Source organism: Poecilia mexicana, unplaced genomic scaffold (genome assembly GCF_051168715.1).
Source record: "Poecilia mexicana isolate PSO_F unplaced genomic scaffold, ASM5116871v1 scaffold_6, whole genome shotgun sequence".
NCBI classification, from domain to species: domain Eukaryota; kingdom Metazoa; phylum Chordata; class Actinopteri; order Cyprinodontiformes; family Poeciliidae; genus Poecilia; species Poecilia mexicana.
The window spans coordinates 19,572,218-19,597,003 of record NW_028263375.1 but is presented as its reverse complement, the minus strand read 5'-3'; the positions used below and the strand labels follow the sequence as shown (position 1 = coordinate 19,597,003).

Sequence of the window (24,786 nt, the reverse complement as noted above, 5' to 3'; positions counted from 1 at the left end):
AATATTGCGGATACACACTCCAGTAGCTTGACAAGCTGTATACTGGGAGATAAAAAAAAAAAAATGTAAAAAGTGGAGCAGAGTGTTTAAACACATTCTGCACAGGGTGGTTTGAGTCTCCATGGGAGCTTCCCTGGAGGCTCTCTGTAAACCTCACAGTGTGGATCCCATCTCACTGAGTAATGACCTACAAACAGAGGGCAGCTCCTCCCTCATTCCAAGGCTACTTAAACCCTGTCAGGAAGCGGGGAGAGGGGCTGAGATGTGATTTGCTTTAAGAAAATGTTATGAGATGACAACAAAATTTCACACTGAAACTGAAAATAAGGGTTCAGAAGAAGTCTTTTATTAAGTCTATTTTGATTTCCAAAAAATGCGGAGTTCTTGAAAGGTAAAAAGATGAATGGGTTAAAGAAAAGTAGACGTGTAATGATTTATGATTAAAAAGTATGTGCATATCTGACTATTTTTTGTGTATGTGTGTGTGTGTGTGTGTGTGTGTGTGTGTGTATCCTAACAGTGCGGAAGCAGTGAAGTTTACTGTACATGAAGTGTGGATTTTGCAGGGTGGATCTTACCACATAACAGTGCTGCTGATAGATATCCCAGCCCATCACACTCTGCTGTGGTGACTCATCACTGCTGGCTTCTCCATTCTCTGTACCAATACCAGTAACTGGTTGCATATCAAAAAGTTATGTCCCCCCGCCTCCCTTTTTATAAAATACAGTGGTTTAGCACCTGTAGCTAAAAATTTTAGCAAAAGATTTAGCTCTATGCTTCCCAGACTGTGAAGGAGACACATTATCTGAGATGGAAGCAGATTGAGAGAAACTTCAAACACTGGAGATGTTTTTTTTTTTTTTCCTATTCTGGACAGACAGATGCTGATAATCTATTTCAGAGAAGGAACGTTTTATCACACAGATGGTTGAGGAAAAGGTGGGGAACACTGTCTGGAAACATCATCCCACTTTTTTCCTTCAATCGTGAACAAAACACTTTTATCTTTGCACGTCCTCCTACAATTCTGATAACGAAGTACCACTTCTAAATATCGCCCGCGTGCATCTGTCATCGCTGATAAACACTTTGGCTTACATTTTTGGCTGTCAGGCTACAAGCACCGCCGAACTTGGCCGAATTAGGAAGTTCCCTGTCGTTTATATTTTTAGACCTGGAAGTTTGAATGTTTTGGTTTGCTTGCTGATGATATCTCCTTTAAAGCAAATTTAACATTTAATTGCCAGCCTATGTGATTTTTCTACTTTGACGTGATGAAGATACTGTAAGCATCGACATGTTAGTCTACAACGTGAGCTGATGATCGATCAGCATACTCACATTGATCTTCAAAACAAAAGAATATGATAAATAATTTGAGTGTGAATAAGAAACAATCTATTTTTTTTTATTTACTTGCTAAATTCCAGCTGCCACACTTATTAACATTTCAATGATGCTCTTTTATTTGTTAAACAAAATTCAGAATTTATGTTTTTAATTGAAATGGCATGTCAAAGTACAACAAATCACTTATTAATGACTTTTAGTTTCCCTGCATCATAAATATGATGACACATTGAAACCCATCTCTCTTTCTCCAAACTTCAAATTGGAGGACACAAGACAACATGCTAGTCAAAAAGATAATATCTTTTGATCACTGTAACTCAGGAAATGGCACTGAAATGACCTAGCCAGCTAACTAACTGCAGTTCATTATGTTTATTACTGCACTTTGACAAACATGAGTTTGTCTTGCAAACAAACACAGTTGAGAGGACAATAGTGGATAGGAAAAAATACCAAAAGGTCACTGTTAGATTTCAATGTGAGATTATACTTCTGCTATTTCATGGCCTTTAACACAAACAATACAAGTTCGTAACAAACCTGACGTAACAGACCAACAGTCCGACAGACAAACAAGGCAGAGTCAGAATCAACAACCCTGCATTCGCCTGACCCCGGTGAAAGTTTTGCTATCACACCTGCTCAGAAAAAGCAATAATGTCCCGGAAATGGACCAACTTTGGCAAACTGTTAGCCAAACGCTGTGGTGAGAAACAATCTTTCTCCAAATTGTAGCAGCGCTTGACAGTCCCCCAAAACCTCCCTTAAAATAGAAGTCTGAACTGTCCCTTTAATGTCATCTAGCAGCACGACTGCGATAAAACAGAGGAGTTTATCTCTACATGCAAATGTGATAAAGTCTCTCCACCCGAAGTCAGCATTGACAGATAGGCTTATGCTCCCAAGCTTGGCGTTGTCTAAAGAACAGCAACAACAAGAGCACCGACTTGCATTGTCTTTGAATTATGTTAGCTTATGACACTGCTGATATATCAGTGTTTGCACGTCACAATATGGCCTTGTGAACGAGTGAAACACAAACACAACTGTGTTGCGCATTTACATCTATTCAAAGTAGAAAGGGTCATGCAATGCTACAGCCTGAAACATGCCGAAGCTCAAAGGAGCAAGCATAGACTAACAAAACGTCTCAACTATCTTCTGTTCTTTAGTCTTAGTGAATGAAAGTCTTCTAAGTTAAAAACCTGTGATTAAAAGTGATAATGCACCACATTATTAGCATTGTGGTGAGATATCACCACTACAGTGCAACTTCCAACTCAACTGGTTTGACTGAGGTTTGAAACTCAGCACTTTTTTTTTTCACAATGTTAGCAAACTGGAAGGAAAAGAGATATTTCTCAGAGCTTTTCAATACAATAATCATCTTTTACAGAGAAAAGAATGCTAACTTTTCAGTATTATTGCCATTATTATACAATCAAGAGCATTTTAAAAGCTTAATTTCTTGTGCTTTATTGTTGTCTCACTGTGTCCTGAATTCCCCAGCATTAAAAAGTTGAACATTTAACAAGTTGTTGAATGTGTAGAAGACTACTTAGATCCCACTTTTTTTTTATTATCTTAGATTAGATTAGATTAGGTCTGATTATATTCATTCACATCTCTTTTAAATGGAAACTTTCCATTTTATATGTTTATGGTTCACAAGAGCCAGTTCCAACAGTCATTTGTGTGAAAATGGATGGATTGCACCCTTGACAAGTTGACAATCCATAACCGTGCCAACTTCTGCTTTGCAAACGTTTTCACACAGCACAGTACAACCAGCACAATGAGGTGGATAGCTGTAAAGGGGAAAAGGATTTACGGTTTTGATCTATGTTTTATTGTCACTTTGAAAAAAAAAAACGCATTTAATTAAAGGAAACCAAACCAATTGGATTGAAGCTCAGACTTTGCAGCAATCCCTCCTCCAGATGAAGAGGACCCTTGACTCCTTTTAGTTGTTAACTTTGCACCCATCCTACATAACAAGCATGTGGCGACACTGGAAAGAAAAAAACTTTACCAGGAAGAAACCTCCAGCAGAATCTGCATCAGATGAGCGTCCAACTTGCTGAAACTGATCTGGGATTTGAGAATACAGAACAGACACACAGCACTTTTCACAGTGAAAAGCACTCCTGGATCTGTAGGAGCTAAGCTCTATGAGTGGCTATGTCTGGAAAATATGTTACAATTTAACATGCTGATATTTTAACAGCAATTGCATAACTACTATTTAGAGAAAAAAAAAAACTAAATTTAAACATAAAACTAAACCAACACTTCCTGAACAGCATCTTAAACTAATTTTAGGACACTGTTCAAAATATGTGATGATAAATGTGACGAAATCACTTATTAAGATTAAATAATAAACAGCTGTGGAACATGAAAAGCTGAGCATTACATTTTTTCAGGTACGACCTCCAAGCAGTTTAATCGGACTGTGATGTTTACACCACGTATTTAATGACTGTGCACATGTTTACAAATCCATCCAGATAGCATCGCATTCCTTCTGTCCCAGAGCATCATCCCTCACATGAAAATACTCCACTGCTGATCACATGACAGAGCACACTCAGGGAAAACATTTAAAAACACATGCCTAAAAACTGCAGCTTCCAACAAATGTGCCAAAGGAAAGAGAAACTTACAGAGAAGAAAAAGGAAAAAAAAAAAAAAGCATTGTGAGTTGCAACAATCCCAGGAGGGTTATATAACATTTCCTTGGGAATGGCGGTCACAGCGACCAGTTCATCTCATCTCGGTCTCCATTAGATACCATAGGCTGGCCTCCTTTAACAGCCATTATGAAACTATCTGTCACAAAGCAGTGGCAGCTCCGGCATCCAGCGAACTATTTAAAGGTCGGCAAATCACCCACTCAACACCACACATCTTTAGCGGCACAAGTGTTAATTTTGCAAAAGGAACATTAGAAAGATTCACAGCCAGAAAAGCACCCTTGCTATTTTCAAGTGCTGCGAACTGCTAAGTCATTTTTGAACCTCCAGATATTTCCTTCCAAAACCTCCCCGTTAGTATCTAAGTGTTGCATGTAATAAAGCCAGCACTCTAAATAGTTTTTGCAGTGTTGCGTAAAAGGAAAGTTTGTTCTGCAGCAAGATCCATCCATCCATTCTTGCTTTGGCTTTTTTTTTTCTCCCATTTTATGCCCACAAAGTGAAACTGAAAATGATTTCAAAGCAAAAAATACAGACTCCATGAAAGATTTAAATAACTGATCACATTCCATTTTTTGAGATCCGGCTTGCAGCATACAGCGATCAGCAGTTTAAAACATCACAAAGTGACTGTTGTTTTGTTTTTTTTTAAAGTGTTTTATAGCTTGTAATTTCCTGAATAAATGTGTAAAAACAGCTGTGGTTTGTTCTGCACTCTGTGTTTCGATGCAACGTTGCATTTAGTTATAGTCGCATTATTTTTATTCAAATTTCAGCAGAGCTGGTGCAATGTGGAGGGAGAGGCCAGCCAAAGGGAGCTGCAGTGTTTTGGGTAGGAGGAGCATCTTTAATCATCGTCACAAGAAGTTTGTCAAAAATGGACCGGCTGGTTCCACATCTTCCAATACTGAACATTTAAATGTCAGGTTTGGCGTAGTCACAGGAAGAAAATAAATGCGTGGCTTTCTTTTAGAATTTTTCAGCTTTATTTAGAAATTAAGATTTAAATTCTTGGCCTCACAACAGTTTCTCATCACGGATTTAGACCCGATGGAAAATCGGGTCAGATGATGCATGCAGCAATTAGAATATGTTAACATTGGAGAGCGTTAGCAACTCCCTTACCCTACATGCAGCTCTGCTCCGTCCATTTCTGCCTCACATCGTCTGCTTTGAGCGACGCTGCTACTGAAAAATATTCACATTTTGTGGGTAGGCATGGCCATAAATGATACATTTTGACAAGATGTGTGTAAATAAATATTTCTATTTGTTAAATGTCCAAATAAAGATCCTTTTTTTTAGAAATGCACTTTTACTTCTTTAAAGTTCAGAACCTTATAAACGTTTCTTTAGTAGTTGATTCTCCATTGCCTAGACCAATAAGGCCTGCTGTGCTGTTAAGTTATTAAAGTCAACTTGATGTTTTTTCCTTGTTGTAAATCTGTTTCTGAGGCAAACCGATGTGCCTTCCTGACCGTTCCTTCCTTTTGCCATAATGTGACAAATTTGGCCACTTAGACCGGCAGTAATGAACAATTACTGGTTGATTTTTTTTAACACTGTGCTACAAATACAATATGAGGAAATACTAAGGACAACCAAAGCTGCTTTGGTAAATGCTCCTTCTGATGCTCATCTTAATTTCTCAGGACCTGTTGGCCTTCTGCTCCCTTCTGGACCTTACATGTTCTCCCAGTATAAGCATGAGTTCAACACTGGGTACTCTGGCTTTCTCCCACAGTTGAAGAACATTAGATTAATGGGTTGCTCTAAATTCCCCTTAAGTGTGAGTGTGTCCATGGTTTTCTGACTCGAGTGTCTCTGTGTTGCCCTATGTTCACTGTCTCGAGACAAATGCCATAAAGTGTTATGATTTATCCCCTGTGATCTGTAGATTTGTTGTGATCGTCTCTATCTTTACTCATAGGATACATACATTGCCTGGCAATCACTCAATAAATCAACAAGTTGGACAAATTTGACTAAATAAAATGCAGAGTGAACCTCCATGTTCTTCATGAATAGAATGTTCCAGAATAATAATAATAATTTTAAAAAATGTGACGACTTTCTCAGGCTACTGTTTAAAATCTTGAAGACAGGAAGTAAGAAGTAGCTCAGTTAATGTTCATAATAATCCATAAATTCTCCGTCTTTCTGGATTTGTGTTTCCTGGTGCAATGGGACAGTTAGTCCTCACCTGCTGCCAAAAAAGAGAAGCTGTTGCTCTTCCTGGTTTTTTCATCTCTTCCTCACAATTTGCATGCCGTCATTATCTAAAGCTGGTGATGGCATGCAATCTGTGGCCAGTGCATCACTAACATTATGTTTCAAAACCTCAGTATACACTCCTGATCAAAATCTTAAGACCAGTCAAAAAATTGCAGGAATCTGCATTTTGCACTATTGGATCTTAAGAAGGTTCTAAGTAGAGCTTCACAATGTTAAAGTGCAAGAGACAAGAACTTTTGAGCAGGGAATTTTCTGAAAACTGCATTTACACTCAAACATGATTTTTTCAGCTGATCAAAAGTTTAAGACCATAGTCTTTAAAAGCCAAAAGCTGTGCAAAAATCTGGATTCCATGTCATTTTCTGTCAAGTCTTTACACTGTCAAGACCTCCTGATGACAAAAGCCAAAAAGCTCACTGACTTTGAGCAGTGGTCAGTGGTAGGATTGTTGAGCTGCATAAGCAAGGCCTCTCACAACGTGCCATTGCTGCTGAGGTTGGACGCAGTAAGACAGTCATTTTGCATTTTTTTAAATGATCCTGAAGGTTATGGAACAAAAAAGTCAAGTGGTAGACCCAAAAAAATTTCACCAGTTCTGAGCCGCAGGATCCGATTGGCCGTCCGTCAAGACACGGGACGATCCTCTACCCAAATTAAGGCCATTACTGGTGCTGACTGCAGTCCAATAACCATCAGATGGCATCTGCGAGAGAAGGGCTTCAGAAACAAAAACGTCTTCAATGGCCACATCTTCTTCAACGCCACAAAATTGCCCGTTTGGACTTTGCAAGGGTGCACCAAACATGGGACATTGAAAGGTGGAAGAAAGTTGTCTTCTCTGATGAGAAAAAATTTAACCTTGATGGTCCTGATGGCTTCCAACAGTAGTGGGGGCGCCATCATGGTTTGGGGTGCGTTTTCCTTCAATGGAACAATGGAGCTTCAGGTTGTGCAGGGGCGTCAAACAGCAGCTGGCTGTGTGGAGATGTTGCAGCGAGCATCCCTCATGACTGAGGGCCCTCGTCTGTGTGGTAATGATTGGGTTTTTCAACAGAACAATGATGCAGTTCACAATGCCCGCCTGACAAAGGAGTTCTTCCAAGAGAATAACATCACTCTTTTGGACCATCCTGCATGTTCCCCGGATCTAAACCCAATTGAGAACATTTGGGGATGGATGGCAAGGGAAGTTTAGAAAAATGGACATCAGTTGCAGACCGTGGATGCCCTTCATGAAGCCATCTTCAACACTTGGAGCAACGTTCCCACTAGCCTCCTGGAAACACTGGCATCAAGCATGCCTAAACGATTGTTTGAAGTCATCATCAAGAATGGTGGAGCTACTCATTACTGAGTCCTTTTTTTTTGACACTTTGATTTCTGTTTTGGGGGGTTTTCGGGTTTTTTTGAGCTATGGTCTTAAACTTTTGATCAGCTGAAAAAATCATGTTTGAGTGTAAATGCAGTTTTCAATTAATTGCCCGCTCAAAAGTTTTTGTCTCTTACGCTGATTTCTTCTTTTAACATTGTGAAGCTCTACTTAGAACCTTCTTAAGATCCAATAGTGCAAAATGTAAATTCTTGCCATTATTTGACTGGTCTTAAGATTTTGATCAGGAGTCTATTTCGGTTTCCTTTCAAAGATGTTCCTGTCAAACTCAGGTGCTCTCAGACGGCTCTGCGAGTTGTTTGTACTCTTCTGAATTCATACTTTAAATCGGTTTTGGAGATCCGAGTTTTTAAAGATATTCAGGTAAAAAAAACCCTTTTTTTAAAAGGCAAGAAGGACTGCTCTATTTGGCGTATTTATACGCCTTAAACTTTTACACATTTTTGTCACAACCACAATGACAGAGCTTTATTGAGTTTGTGTGGTATTGGACCAAAAATATATTAATGCCTTCTTTAGGTTTAGAACTGATAGACTTCTCAGATCTACAGTATTAAAAATGTCTGATGAACCATCACATAAAATACACTAAAGCCTGTTCAAGAGGGATGGATGTGTTTGCAAATTCAAGGAGGAGTTGCGTAAATGTCTGTAAACTGTGTTGCAGAGGTGTGTTGTGGTAGTGTCTCCATAAATTAACTAGTGAAGAAAACACTAAATGTAAATGGCCGTTTTTCAGACATTGAATTACAAGCAAATGCATCCTCAACTCAAATGAAATGTTTTGTTTGTTTTTTTTTTTTCTTTTTCGTCTCACTGGGAATCACATGACGAGCCCCATGACACGCATATGTCCCGCACTGACTCAAGTCTGAAAAAACCCACCAATTCTTTCCACGCACTCGTGGTCGTGTGAACCCAAAGTAGCGGCAGCATCACCTGTCAGGAGCCGAGCCGCCTGCAGCAGAAACAGCCAGAATCCATCCGCTCTGCAGGCCCAAAGGTCTCCAGGCAGGCCGCATTCCCTCACAGGAGGTTATAGTGAGCATGCGGGGGGGTGACTCGTTGTGCTTTCTCGGATAAAATGCGGGTACACGGAGAGGCCTTTCCTCCAAGGCTTACAGAACAGAGCATTTCCTCTCAAGACGCCTGAATAACGCTGATAAAAACCGCTGTTGCTGCTGCTGATGATGATGAGAGGAGTGGCGCAGTCATGACGCTCCGCCCCTCCGCTAAACCAGCGAGGAGGAAAAACTTTCTCTCCTCTCACTTTCAACTTTACTGATGTCGCTGGCGTCCGTCCGAAAGAGACGAGTAGGGACCGGGAGGGCTAGCGTTTTCAAGCCAGGAAGTTTGAACATGAAGACTTTCAGCGAGTAAGAAGAAAGCAAAGTCACCGAGAATCTTTTTTTGTTGTTGTTGTTTTTGAGTCCATCAAGAGTGCGGCATCATGAAGCCGCTCCGGCGCTTCAGCTTCACTCTGTGGACTCTCCTGGTATTCAGCGCTCTCCTCCCGGTAGGAAAACTTCTTTTATTTCAGCATTTTACTCAGACTTGAACAAGATGGTAAGCTTTGTGAAATCCCTCCACCAAAAAATATAGAAGTAACAGATTGGGGGTGTTCTTTTTATTATTATTATTATTATTTTTTTTTTTTAAGGGTCAAGTCAGGTTTAATCTGACAGGTGTGACTGCACCTGTTGCGCAGGTAGAGCTCCCACACAGACAGTAAAACTAGGAGCTTTATTTAGGAAATGGCTTCTGCTGAAGATAATGTGATAACAAATATGAGCTTAAATTTATTCCTATGTTGGTTAGTTTTATCAGGGATGTGTTGAATTGGAGAAAATACAATATAAAGGACTATTTATTGGACAGAAATAGTAACCACATATTTACAGCCACATACTGTATGCACATTTCAAAAGACAAAAAAAAAAAGTTTAGGGTTGGAACTGAAATTCTAGCTTTTCTAGGAAAAGCAGATGAAATCTGAGAAAGAAAATATACTTAATTATGGTTGGAAACATTTACATCAAGACAAATATTGCTTTGTTCTGAAGGGTGTGAACGATAGGAGAGATTACTTGTGGGTCACTAATAAAGCGTGCTTGGATTAGAAATGTTTCATCAGCAGTGGAATATTTTTTGGATTGTATTTAATTGTATTTAATAAAGGAAACATATATGGATTAACATATTTATAACCACATACATTGCAAAAAAAAAAAAAAAAGCCTCCTTCACAGTAGTAGGTAAGGAAGTAGCTAAGTTACATAAATTGTTGTTATAGAACAAAACAAATTTAGGACACTAGATTTTTAATTTTAAATTATGGAGAACATGTGGTGTTTTTTTTTTTAATATAATTTAACACTTACAGGTACAAAAATGCACAAATATTGATGAAGAAGGTTTTGCTTAGCTCACAATAGCTTAAAGTAGGTGTAACTGTGGAGCTCTTGCTACTTTCGGGTAAATGGAAATAATTCATACATCTGGAGAAAATTGATGTTGGTAAGCTGTTCATGGGTGCTGACAAGGGAAATAAACTGTGGCATTATTGTTTCTTACAGTTTAGTCCCAAATATTCTCAGAAGTGTCAAAAATGCTTGTGTTGTCGAAGTATTATAAGGATGTCAAACAAATCAAGGTAGCATATAAAACTGGAGTTAACCGTGTTGAACTGTTTGCCAGAAGTCAGAGAGAATACTCATCTATAGTGATTTGACGTGTTTTCAGTTTAAAAATGTTCTTTGAGTCATAACAACTAGTGGTGGATTTTTTCCTGAACTAAAAATCTGATTGAACTCAATGACCTTATTATAGTCGACTATTTATTAGATGTTATAACGAATGTACTTTAGTTGAACATGTATTGATATATATCTACATGCACTTGAAAAAATTATTATTTTAGACTGTTAAAGACTGAAGCGGGTAACTTTACAGCTGGACTCAGATCGATGCATGTAACTAAAATACTAGTTAGATCCGGTTTGACATGTTTACTGTGTAGAACATGTACAAAAAGTGTAAAAAAAAAAAAATAATAAAAAAAAAAAAAAAATATATATATATATATATATATATATATATATATATATATATATATATATATATATATATATATATATATCTGTGGTGAGATGAAGAGATGTAAAGTTTTAACTGATTAAGATGGAAAGATTTAACTCTGATAAACTTATTAAGACTCAAACAGAAAATATACTAATCAAGTTATATTTACGGTCATGGAAAAAGGGAGGAGAACTTACGGCAACCTGCGTGAATATCTTTTTTGAAATCATTTAATACTGACATCATTACTTGGCAGTTTTAAGTTGGATTTGCCATGTTTGTCATTTGATTCGACGTGTTTCTAAATGTTGAAGTTAGCGAGAGCGCCATGGTGAGATCAGCGCTCTGTCTGATTCCTCCAGAAACAAGACACTGGTTTGGCAAGGGGTTTAAAGAGGTCTGGAAATAATTTAAAGTAAACGATTTCACTTTGTGAAAGATAATTTAAAAATGGAGAAACGATTGAAAGTAAAATCCCCAACGTAACCAGAACTGGCTGTCCAGCAAGTTCACCCTGAGAGCAGGCTGTAAGATGTCATCACATACAGATAGTATTAAGTGGACGTTTTTGAGTTATATAACCTATTTTAGCAGGAGGTGTCTGGAGTTAAACTGAAGATAACTGATTGAGAGAAATATGTCACATTGAGCTGCTTTTAAATGCACATAGATGCAAGCATACTCTGCAGTTGAGTAAATTTAGATTTTTATTTTTGTTACCTATGAAGATAAGATAATTAACTTCATTTATTTTTTTTTTGGACTCAACTTGATGCTGGTGTAACTGTACTGATTCATTACAGTTTACAGTTAAAGACTCATGCGATTTTTTTTTAAACTTCCCTCTAAGCACAAAACGTAGACAAATGAGACATTTTTTTTTCTTTTTTTAGAAGTTTCTAGGGTGAAATAATTTAAAAAATGCAGTTCTCCCAGGCAGGGAACTATCATAACAAAGAGCCAGTGGCATCCAAGCAGCTTCCCTGAGATCCACCTGTCCTCGTCCCACTGGTCTGTCTGGTGAGGGATGGATGGAGGGGTGACAGAGGTTGAGAATGGCATGTGAGGAGACGTGTGGCCAACACAAAGGGGTCGGGAATGGAATGAGGTCCCGCTCAGACGGCCTTTTCAGCCAAGTCTGGTCCAGAGCCAGTAGAACAGTCCAACCAGTGCTTTGAGTTTTTGCCCAAAGAATTACTCGGGAATCTGTTTTTACTGGAGGATGTGCTCCTCCAGTTTAGTTTGTGCTCCTCCAGTTTAGTTTGTGCTCCTCCAGTTTAGTTTGTGCAATCAGAGAAAGAGCATCTAGAAGCAGAACTTCAGCAATACTAAATGTGAAAGCTGGGGAGGTTTTTCTGAATTTTTGTAGCAGGACAATATATGTTTTTTTTCCCCTTTAAATATGGGTGTTTAAACCAAAAACCAACACTTAAAGGAAAACAAATTCATCAAGTCTCTTCAAAGTCATGAAAAGTTCAATGAGTTGACAGGGAAGTTTTCTCCAGCTCTATAGAACATAGTTCCACAGTGCTGCCCCTCCCCTACCTGTTGCTGTGCACTACTGTTTAGCTGAATGAAAAAATAACTGCTAAACTGCTTTTGTTATTGTTTGCAAAAAAGACCTATTATGCTTTTTGGAAACATTTCTGATCTCAAAAACACAAACAGTTGCGCTGTAAAAGCTAAGAACATAACTTTCTAAACCAGCTAATATTTCTAACGAGCTGTCGATCAAAAATCTAAATTACAATAAAAATATCACAGTGGTAGGGATAATATTTTCTTTTCTGGTTTGAATAAAGTCATTTAGAATTGGGAACTAATTAGGAACTGGGAACTAGTGTTTTTTTTTTTTTCTCAAGGTTATCATGTCGTGAAAATCTCAAAGAGAACTCATGTTATGCAAGATTTGCAGTAACAAAAAACTTTGGTTCCCTGTGGAAATGTATATTTTTAGTTCTGCACAAACGGTCCAATTCACAGTGACGGGACTCTGTAAAGACGCTCTGTTCTCTTTTTTTTCCCCCACCGCATCATTGAACACCTGTTTGTTCAGCGGCATGGAACATCTCATAATGTCAGCATAGGTAACATGAGCAAATGTGGAACTGACTCGTCTCAAACACGATTAGCCAGAAACAAATAAACGGAACAAGCATTTTTATTAACAAAGGCTGTGTTTTAGTCACGAGCCACCAGTTACATAAAGTTATAAGATCTAGGTGAAATAAATGGAAACTGACCATTAATAATTAACTGTAAAACTTGACTTCTGTGTTCAATTCATGCAAGCTTCAGGGCAGAGACGGTGGGACAGTTTTGCAACACATCTGCTTTTTCGAGGTTTTTTTTTGAGGGGGTTGACATATGAAAAGCATGTTTATCTCATACCAGAGTCAGATTAGGTTTGTCCACGTTATAATTAAAGTCCCTGTGTAGTGCAGGTTCCAAGCTAGTTATTCATTGTTTCCTGGTAAATTCTGGAAATCATTAATTTGCACAGAAACAAGTGGTTTGTTTGTCTAAATGGCCAGCTTTCCATGTCTTCCCATCTCTTAAAATTCCCCAACCAATCCAGAATTTATTAGATGAAGGACCTTCCTGGAGCACGCACCTTTTGACCTCTCTGGATCGCAGCTTTAGATTATGACTATGTCCAACTCACAGTAGCTCCCCCCACCCCACCTTTTGTAAGAACACTGACTATTTCTCTCACTGTGACATGCAAAAATCTGATCATATGATACCTGTTTTATTTTTGAAGGGGAAGTGAAAGTTCATTGTGCCATTGATTAAATTAGCTTCTATGAAGACCAAACACTCAGGGCAGAGGCGATAGGCTCACGCATACAAATGTGACTCTGACAGCAACACAGCTGGATTTCAGTGCTGTTAAGAGATGAACAGACTTTCAGACTTGCTTAACGGTGCACTTTGATGTGTTCAGCAAAACTGTTCACTTCAGTCGTTCTTGCACGACTGTGGATCGGGTTTCATTGGTTGAGCGAGATGCAGGGATCAGGATTTACGTGTTTAAAAAAGCGCTGAAAGGTTTAAATGTCTGTTCCTCTGATAAAATCAGCGGTAAGATTTTTAATGTTTGGACCGTCGACATCAGCTCATGAAGTCTTTGAAGTGTCTTTTTTATAAGGAGTAAAGGCAAGAAGGTCATGATTCTTGCTTTTTGTGGTCACGCCAGTCTTTATTTTTTTCTTAGGAAAAATATCAAGACAAATAGATCTCTCTCTATTCTTTTTTACGTTTCAGTTCACCTTATTGTGTTTAGTCACATGGAATCTCTGTCTCTTAAAGTTCATCCTCCAAAATGGAGATCCATAAATTCATTTTATGAGCTCTGCCAGCCTTTCTATCACATTTAGACATCGTTTGACATCTTCGCAGCTCTTACTTTTAAAACACTTTTGCATGTCTTTAAGACAGTTGGCAGCATTTTCCTAATTTTAATTCTGTTTCTTTTTTTTAGAACAACTTTGCTCAGCGTACTGTATGTGTGTAACTCCAATCCTCACTGCTCTCATTTCAGATTACAGGAACACATGATGACGACAGAATGAGCATATATTTTAACAACTGTGGGGGAAAGAATGCTGGATTAGATGAAATTCATTCAAATTACAGCAGCGACCATCGTTTGCATATTTGAGAGTCAGATATTGAATTTAGTTGTATGTTGCACAAGATGCTAATTTGGATGCAAAAACTCAAAGCACTTAAAAGAGTAGAACTAGAAAAGGGGAAATATGTAGCTTCCTTCTTTGGAATTAGTTTTATGTACTGACATTTTCCATACAGACGGTTCTAGCACTTTCCACTTTCAGAAAACAAGAAATGTCCGCATGTTCCAACAAACAAAAATCTTGTCTATGAAATGCCTACTTGCCATTTTTCAACCATGTATCTCTGCATTGGTGTTTGCTTCATCTGTTCAATTAATACAGATTAAGTCAACATTTTGCCAAGCCAGATTTTATGCAGTTTTTACCCATTTTTGTATAAGGCTTTTTATAATTTACTCGTAGTCTAAAGTGTGAAAACATGATAATGCGACTACAAAACATATCATCTCCTTGTACAAAGGTTCTGCGACAGTAAAGGGCTTCTATTCCTTCTGCCAGCTAGAGACCACTTTTAGGTAGTTTTTGTCTGATCCTTGGTCATAATTGCTGATATAAGTGTGAACTGGCTCAAATAAAAAGAAAATAACAGGATCCACTCCCCAAGATCGATTAGTTTAAATTCTGAGATCTGGATGAAATAGTAGTAGTTTGTTGGGAACTGTGAGTAAAAACTGACCAAGAAGAAAATCGACCTGAACCTGAATCAAAATTATCAAAATATATTTTTTTGTTATTAAAACATTGCATGAAATCTGGAGGTGTGTGTAATCTAGTTTTTTTTTTTTTTTTTTTCTTCAGGTTGAATTACCTCTTTACATATTTCTTATGTTTTTACTTATGTTTACTTACTTATGTTTTGCTTGAAACCTAGGAGAGTTTCAAGCCTGAACTGCCTGGCATCTTCATTTGACCCAAATCTATGCTTTAACTAGGCCACTCCAAAACTCAGCTGTTATGTATTTGAGGTCAGTACTTGTGCATGTGCTGATACTTTGCTTGAGTTTTTTAAATATATTTCCATTAGTGTGCACACATTATCATAGCTTAAACCCCAACCTATTAATGAGCAGGAAAAGTACAACACTTTGCATAAGTTTATCATGCCATGGAGCTTTTTCCCTGTTCCGACTAATTCTATTGCTTTCTCTCTCGTTCCATCACAGCTTGTAGAAATTAGAGAGTAGTGACATTTCTGTAAGCGTCTTGGACCAAAGGAATGTGACATTTTTTTCCACTACTAAAAGAATTGTTGCTGTGTGGGGAACAAATTTAATGCAGCATGAATTCAATTTCGCGCAGTTGTTTAAAACAGGAATGATGCGGAATGACGCACATTTTACTCCGCGATGTCGGCTCCAGTTCTCTTTCTCAGTGCTCTCGTATTACTATTATTTAAATTGCAAGGCACACGTCTGCTGGCCTCGCATTGTTGCACTCAAGTGGATGAGTCAAAAATCAAGCCCTCCTTTGTGGGACGACCCACACACTCTCGGCTGGCCTCTCGTCTCTTTCAGGGCGGCTCAGTTTCAGATTACCATCCGTAAAAGATGCTGCTTTTTGACCAGGAATGTAACTGGAAGCCATACATGTTCAGTGCAAAATGAATTACAAAGAGTCACAGTTCCCCATTCATGTAAATGAGACACAGGCTTCTCTGGCAGTCTGAAAGACTTCATTGTCCAGGAGATGGTTATCATTTTATCAGTGGCCTCTGAATAAGTTAATGAGAAAACGCTGTAAGGGTGATATGAGAAATTATTTTTCTCTCATTTTGAATGATTTACCATAATCTGCTTATACTTTCACACCAGAATAACTGCCTTAAATGCTTTGAAATTAAAACGACCCATATGGAAATGCAACATATAAAGGGGGGTAAATTAATTTTTCTGTTTTCTTTTTTATAGTGTACATCACTAGATGTCCATACAGTACCTTCTTACATGTTTGTAAGGTTCCTTTAAAATAATTGTCATTTCATTCACAAAGTTGAACTACTCACAAGTCTTGTGAAGTCTAAGGTTACTCAAATACAAACATACATTTTTTTCTGGGAATCACCAAAAATAATAAGCAGGTTTGTTTATCAATCCTTATGCCATACCACAGTTATACCTGCTGTCTGTTTTTGACAATCAGCTTCGCATCTGAGCATGTGATGTATCGAAAACATGAAGAAAGGGGCCCTGAAACTCGCTGGTGTTAGCCATAATATCACATTATTATTGTTAAAATCCATATTGTTTTGGTCTTACTCAAATTTTACAGAGAAACAAAATTTCAGCCTTTCATTAGCTACAAGCCGTCATCTGGATTAACAGAAACAATTGCTTGAAATATGCCAGATGTTTAATAGTGATAAATTCAGCATGAAAAGTAAAGAAATTTGTGCTTGGTGGATTTTTGTCTTGTGAGAAACGAGGCTTTTTGGCAGCAAATCTTATAAAGCCGACAAACTCAAAATTGCAAATGATCTTTTAAGTGACGACACTTGAAGAAAATTCATTTGTGAGTAGTGCAACAGAGTAAAACTTTCCGGTCGCAGCTATGAAAAGCTGTCAGATGCCCTGCCAATGCCAAACAGTTTATTCTACTATTGATTTGTTTGCCAATGTTTATCAAATAAAATGATTGCCATCTTTAGAAACAGAACATATTGATGCTTCATGCCAGCGCTCTATGATTTATAGTTAAGAAGCATTGTTACAACACAGAAATAATCTACCAAACACAAATTATATAACTTTTTGTTGAAGATATAACTTTTTTTTTAAACAAATAGCAGAAATGAAGTGAACTACTTTTTTTTATTCTAATTTATTGAGATGCAGCTTTACATCCAAGCCATTTCAATAAGTAGTATGGGTGTTATTCACATCACCTATTGTTGGTAATAATGTTCTGCCTGATTAGTGTACATCTTATGACAGATACAGTCAGGGGCTAAGGACACAAGTTAGCCAGATTTATTTATCTGCTTTTTTTTTTTTTTTTTTTTTTACAATCACTGAACTGTGCCTTTGCCCAATGTTGCAGCCTCTTTTCTTAGATTTTGGATCTTGGCTGCATCAGGAAATGTCTGAGCAGTTGACCTTTTTAACACATGCTCTGCACCAAAGCTTCAGTTTTGACTGGAAAGATGCAACATTTACAGTAGCTGCTGAAACTAAATCGGTCAAAACCTTCTGTAAGAACAAAATTAGAGTTCCTGTTTTAAATAGACAAGAAAACATAGATTGTCGAAGCTGTGAAGAAGGTGAAGCAGATAAGATCCAGTTTGGGCCTAAAGTCTAATTTTAAACTAAGAAATAGTTTCTTAATACTTGCACTGAACATCAAACTTCCTTCTTATCATATTAAGACCGTAATTACATAGTGAGAAAAGCACAAATTCTTCATTGTGGTTTTTCTCTTCAGTCACACATTTATACTCCTCTTTTCTCTGTAACACCTCTCACCCTGATCACGCTTCAGCGTGTCCGCTACAGTGGCTGGAGCCCATGGGTGTGGGCGTGTGCGCGTTCAACCGCGATTTCCACCAGCATCATGAGGAAGCTCTGATGGCAGGGCACGGAGTACAGCGATGGGTATCTGCTGCCAGCAGCTGTGCGGCTCTGCAGCGCAGTGAGAGTTGGTCAGTAAATACCACGTCACTCATTTTCATAGACTGATGTGGCGTGCGATAGCAGCGGCAGGACGGCGGTGTGGGAGGCCGATACCTGGAGACAAACGCGCTCATAGCTGAAGCAATCTTCCTGAGGACTTTTTTTTTCGTTTTTCTTTCTTTGCAGGCAGTCGGGATATTTTTAGACCCAGCTCGTTTTCATGAATCATGTGTCTGTATGTGTTTGGCTTCTGTGTAACTCCGATCTGCCAGTTTTACTTAGAGGAAGAAGATGTGTGTTTTAATGCCAAACAAGGAGTTCAAAGGTGTGAACACACAAAATGCTTCAGTTGTAAGTAAGCGATTAAAAGGTGGAACCAGCCGGACACATTGTGTTCTAAAAGTTAAAACTAACGAAACTCACTTTTAAAAAAATATTGAAATAATATATTTACCTATAATCTACTGATGTTCTATACGGCAAGAACAAGTAGAATGACATTAAAGCTAAAAGATTTTTGCAATCATTGAGGATAATATGAGGATAATTTGAGCTGTTTATTTGATCACAGTTAAAACTAATTTGTAAATTATTCCATGAAAGTGAAAATTTGCCAAAAAAACCTAAATGACGGATAAATTACAAGCCCTAATTTTACATTAACCCATTAATAATGACTGATGATAACATGTAATGATGTCTGTCAAGTTTAAAACGAATAAATATGCTATGATCAGTTCTCAACGCTTAAGTAACCTTTTACCAAAATACATTTTTCACTGTTGCATAATTTCTGAGATGGTTATTTTGTACTGCTGAGTATATTTCTGGGTACTCCTCCATCCGCCCCTGAGCATAACACAAACTGTCAATTATAGCTCCACTGAACCTCACCTGAAAAAGACAAAGATCTTACAGGGTATGCTTCTGTGGAGTTGTTATCAGCAGTCAGTATCTTACTTCAGTACAAACAGCAGTTGAAATAACGTCAGTTTAGAAAAACAGTTTTGACCTGAGGGTTGAGTAAGGTCAGTTTTGACTATTAGGGATTTATTCACAAAGAAGTCTGTGGTTATTTACAGATAATCAAACATTTGTTGACATACCTTTTTTTATTGCAATGGCTGTTTTTATCAAATTTTTATCCCTCTGGCTAGTTGCTAACCTAAGTGTGTGAGCAGAATTTCTAATTGTTTCTCCAAACTAAGTTGACTATAAGCTCCATCTTTTGTAGATGAAGTAATGAAGCCAGAACTCCACATTTTAAACAACCAGCAACGATCTTAAAGGGATCATTTAGATTTGTTTACTTCTGGGGAGTTGTTATCAGCGGTCAGAGCCGTATATTTAGTACCCCGAGTTCCTTCAGCTTAAAAATAACAACGATTCTGACCTGGAAGCTGTTATTTACATTGAGGTTTAGAGCTATTTACAACTATTTGATGTTTGTAAAAATATTACATTTGCAACAACTGCTGGGAGAACACAGAGGTGCAGCTTGACAAGGGGCTGTTAAGAAGAAAAAATATTGTGTATTATTGAATTTTACAAGGCACATCAGCTGTATTGTGTCATGTCATGCAAAGCGCTTTGTGTTACAGCACCTTGTACGTAATGGATCATTGTTCTTCAACACATGTCCTCAGTGAAAATAATCATAGACATTGATTTAAAAAAGTGTGTAATGTGAAATGATGATGGTGTAAACATCATGTTGAAGTTGTTATAGGATCCGCTTTAGAATACGCTCCAGGTTGATCTGCCAACCTTTTTATGCTCAAAACTGAGATGATTTAGAGCAGTTCAGCTGTCTACTAATTGTAAGATACTCACTGCTAATATACTTACAAAAACTATAGCTTTAATATTTTAGGCTTTGCAGGTTTAATGCAGGTTGTTGCATTAAACTGACTGACTCAGGCTGATGTATATTGTAGCTTTAGCGAAAGTAAAATCCATGTCTCTCAACAGTAGAAACAAAAAAAAACTGAATAACACAACAAACAGAAGGTGTGTTGCAGTTGGCCAAGCTTTCCTGTCCACAATAAACAGCTCATGATCTGTGAAAGCGAGCCCTGAGTTGCGTTTTGAGTTGTTGTCGTGTGGTTCTCATCTTCCGCTGTTTGACCTTAATTAGGCAGAGGTCTGAAGCATGACACATTGCTTAACTTAAACATCCTTGAAGCTGTCTCGGTGCGTTGTAGAAGGTCTCTGGGTGGGCACAGGAAGTACAGGAGGTTTCCTTAGAACAAAACACAATAAGTAGGTACCGAATGCTGTGGGAAATGAACTTTTAGATGGAGAACAAATCTGCCACTGTGTTGGAAAAGAGAAGCAGGAAGAAGAATGGCATCTTTGGTGCTACAACATTTTGAATTTTAAGTAGAAGACTGGCTTCCTCATTTTGAAGAGGAAAGTTAGCGGAGGGGATGTAGCTGTTAATCTTCACTCAACATGCATGCACGGAAAGTCACACCCAAACAATCTGTTTCTGCTTAGCTGAATGCAGAAATTACTGTACTTTACTGAAAAATATTTGCATGTTTTAAAAAGCAGCGTAACATGTTAGGTGTTCATGAACAGGAAACTGAATCTGCACGAATCAAAAGGTATATGGTTTTTCTGTTGTAATAATTTGAATGAAGATGCATAATCCCCAAAAGTTATTGGTCTGTCTGAGTCACCTGCCTAAGTCTTAAATGAAAGATGCATGTGAAAGTAAATGTTATTTTATCAATTAAAATAACTATATCTTAATGTTTTCTAGTAGGTTTACAACAACCATCTGGCTGCACTGAAAGTCAAACTTCATCCATCAACCTCAGCTGGTCCAGTGATAGATGGTTTTGCTTTTATTGCTTTCAACAGAAATTAGAGACAAGTACTTCAAGCCAGAGGCTGCTGCATCAGAATACCATCAGGGCGCACTTTTGAAGATTTTAAGTTTTTGGTTCCTATTCTGTAAGAGTAGCAAAGCGTGAAACTTATTTTACGTAACAATTTTTTTTTAGTTCTCCTTTAGTCAAAACAATATGTTTTTGTTTCAAATGCATGCCACATGAAGCATAATTCAGTCGAAGGAAGTTAAAAAGTGTGTTGATAGAAGCAAACGTTAGTAATGTTCCATTTAAACCTCAGGGATCTGCTAAAGAGTGATGTGAACGCTTTCCACCTGCACGAAAGAAAAACTTTATATTTCCTCACCTGTTTTAAACTATTTTACTAAGAAACTACTACCTTTTTATGTGTCCCATAACTGGTGCCTTGACTCATACATTAGCATAGCATGCACTTGGATGGACTTGTCTAAAATTTGCTAGTATTTTAAAATCTCCCAGTGGTTAGAGACAGTGGATTTCAAGTGTTTTAAAATTAGTATACCTCTAACCGTATCAAGCAAAAAATAAAAATAAAAAATTCTGCTACTAAATTGGAAAGGTCAGTTGTTAATTTCCCCTGCTTACAAAGAAGAAGAACTTAGCTGTTTGGAAATGTCCTAAGAAATCTCTGGCTAAACTAAAGTTTTTTCCACCAATCACATTTCATTAAGGTAAACCTGTTTTAATAGGGATGAGCAGCTGATAGTAGCCCTGAAACCACAACTGACCCCTGACTAATTACCCTTGTTTAATAGCATTACCTCTGCCAATCCAGGCCTACTCAATGGCAAGAAGATAACGTAATAGTTCTTTAAATATTTATTGGTCATATATCACTAAATAGGTTCTATAGCAGTGCATACTTTTAAACGTTGCGTATAACGGACAACAATAGTTTTGTGTTATTTCAGTCATTATCAGTCAGTTGCAAGGTGTAATCAGGTGTAATTACTTGTGTCTGAAACATCTCAGCACAACTTTTCATCCCTTGATGTTATTCTCACTATCAGAGCCAGTTTTGTTGATGATTTTAGTGCAAAGCAGATCCATCATCATGATCAACAGCTTTCCACCTTTTAAACTTATAGATTTTCTGCATAGGGATTCATAGAAAACTCTTCTATTTGCATCTGCTGTACGTTTGTCACTGAATTCCAGGGTGAGCTATGTTCATTCAGCTTTTGATCTAAAGATACATAACAAGGGAAGATGTTAACAACTGGGTCTGAAGTTTTGTTTTTATCTTGGAAGTTGGAGACTGGATCTGTGAATGACATCTCCCCGAGTTATACTCAAAAGCATGCACAAACTAGGTAAAAAAAAAACAAAAAAACATTTCAAATGGATTTTGTTTCTTTGAATATTTATTTTTTTATTAGATGCCCAATGAATAATTACAGGTGTGTGATAATGTATTCCATCAGGTGTAGCTCACCTGAATTCTTCCTCAACTAAACTCCGACTAATCATTTTCAGTGAAACTATAATGTCAGTCAGAGACACAAGATCATTAAGCATTCTGTTAAAAAAAAAAAATAATAATAATAAAACCCAACCCAGCAGATTCAGGAGCTGAATCTGTTGGGTTGCGCCCGAAAAAGGAGCTGGTTTTTCGGGCGCATTCAGACCGGATAGTCCGGTAGACTCGGTTCGACTGGGAACTAAAATTCCAACATTCCTTAAGTTTTCAGAACTCTAGCTCGCATTCACACTACACTGTGTCAAACGACTAAAACTAACTGAAAAACCTGTTCCCCTCGACGCCTGTGGGGGCGCTGCACCAAGAACTACTGAAGGAATCGACACAAAACCTCTGAAGAAGGCCAGCGCAACTTTTTTCTTCACAAAAAGTAAACAGAAACGGAGCCGTGTCAGATTTTAGTCGTTGTAGGATTTCTTCATTGATATACATTACTGGTTTGGACGTCGCCTGTTAGCCGCTAACGCTAGCCACGCTCCTTCTGGCGCCGTTACTACGCGGTGAGTCTGTCCACTAAACCAGGCTGTTCCAATGCGGGATGAGCAGGAATCACAAAAATGATCGCAGCGCCTTTATTTCTTACCTGATTTCTATAAACATGGCTTAAATTAAAACTGAGAAAATTGCTGATGTTTGTAAGTATACTCCCTTGATATAAATCTATAAACAGTTTGGTTTCTATCAAGATGCGAGAGGACTACAAGGAAATTCCTCCATCCTATTTGATGATTATGTTCAAACAAATGAGGCAATTAGTTCAGTTTTTGTCATTTATTAAAGGTTTAAAAATTACAGCAGCTGCAGAGCCCACAGCAATGGGACAATAAGCTGATAAAGAGTTGTAAAACAACTTCAAACCATTTATATTCTGCTTTTTCTTGCTTAGTGTCGGCACGCAAACCCCTTGATATGACAACCGACACAACATCTTCGTTAACCCGCAGAGCAGGGAGTAATATATTGACCAGAATGTCCTGCACTGTAGCTGACTTCCTGCTTTTGGAACGGTCTCTAGTCAGGTTGCATTAAGAAAGGTTTTCTACCATTTTAGAGTTCACTTCAACCAGACCGAGACCTAGGTTTTTAGACAGGTCAGAGTTTGGTTTTTAAGTCCGTTTTAGAATTCAAATTTGCATTCGGACCTCCCCAAAAACTCCGACTTTCTAGACAAACAGATTAGAGTCTGATTCAGGACTCTAATCCTGGGTTGGTCTGAATACGCCCCAAGTCTTGTTCTCCCCACCACAGTTGAAAAATAATGAAAATACCCATGGTTGACGTCCTTGCAAATTTCCTGTCTTGATGCATGTCTGATGGTTCTCTTGATTTCTGTTAACATTTTGAAATGATCTTGAAAACCTCAAGCCAGTTTTTTTTGCCAACCTTTACCTCGTACCATTTTTAAAAAGTTTTTTCAGCTTTTCCTCTTCTTTGCTCTCTTTGTAAGGAACACCTGTCCAAAGTTACCCACACTTAGTTAAGACGGAAACATGGCTAATGCAGAATGTCCCTCAAGTTTGTGGATTTTTCTTTTGTTCGACATTATCAGATCAAGTCTGTGTTTAAGGGTTGAAACCAGAACAAACGGCCTTAAAGGTGAGTTCTCGACTATTATTCAGGAAGGAACCTGGGTGTTATCGAGAGGCTGGCTTAGGCATCTGAGGGAATCAGAGAAAGGCAGGCGGCCTTTAAGGATGATGTAATGTTTATATAGTGGTCAGTAGAGCCATTTCCTTCTCCTCCTCCTCCCACTCCCGCAGACAGGCACAGTCAAAGGGCATCGATACCGTACAGATCAACGGGGGCATTGGCTGAGTCCCAGTGCTGCATGTTTTTCCAACAAATTTCCCAGCTAATTCGCTAATGCTAAAGTCTAAGAGATCTAAGTCATGCACACACATATCAATGGTAGAAGAAGCTGAGACAAACAGAGCATTTACCTTGTTTTCATAAAAAAAAAAAAAAAAAAAGCCTTAATATAGAAAGACCATATAGGAGCAAAAGGATTTTGCAAAACTATAAACTTGACAGGAAAGAGCAGAGAGATAAAAAAGCTGTTTATTTAAACTAATATTTGTATGCCATCATTTCCAGAAGTGACTGTAATTTTGTATTATTCTTAGTGTCTGATACAGCACCAAAGCACGATGGTTTTAGATGTTTTATTTGTTTAACAAGCGGAAAATGAGTGACTCCAAGGAAAAATGAAACTTTGGGAGTTGTAGCTTAAAGTGCTTTTGCATCCAAAGAGTTCATTTTACTGTTGGTATAAAAATATGAGAATGATTAAAGTATGGCATTGAGACTTTATTGTTAGATGTTGGTATGTGATCTTTTGTATTTTCCAACGTAGAGTTTTATCCTGGAATTTGTTCGTTCAATCACTTTATCCTAAACATTTTTAAGAAATAGATGTTTGGCTTTTT

General features: G+C 37.9%; 1 protein-coding gene across 1 annotated transcript in view; it reads left to right on the top strand.

The window, feature by feature from the left end:
- The first annotated feature begins 8,921 nt into the window (after positions 1 to 8,921).
- The window catches only part of ptprjb.2 (protein tyrosine phosphatase receptor type Jb, tandem duplicate 2), a 61,291-nt gene continuing 45,426 nt past the window's right edge, over positions 8,922 to 24,786 (top strand). The window contains exon 1 of the mRNA XM_088006364.1: positions 8,922 to 9,193. Coding sequence (XP_087862490.1) covers positions 9,128 to 9,193 — 66 coding nt within the window. The 5' untranslated portion in view covers positions 8,922 to 9,127. The remainder of the gene's footprint in view (positions 9,194 to 24,786) is intronic.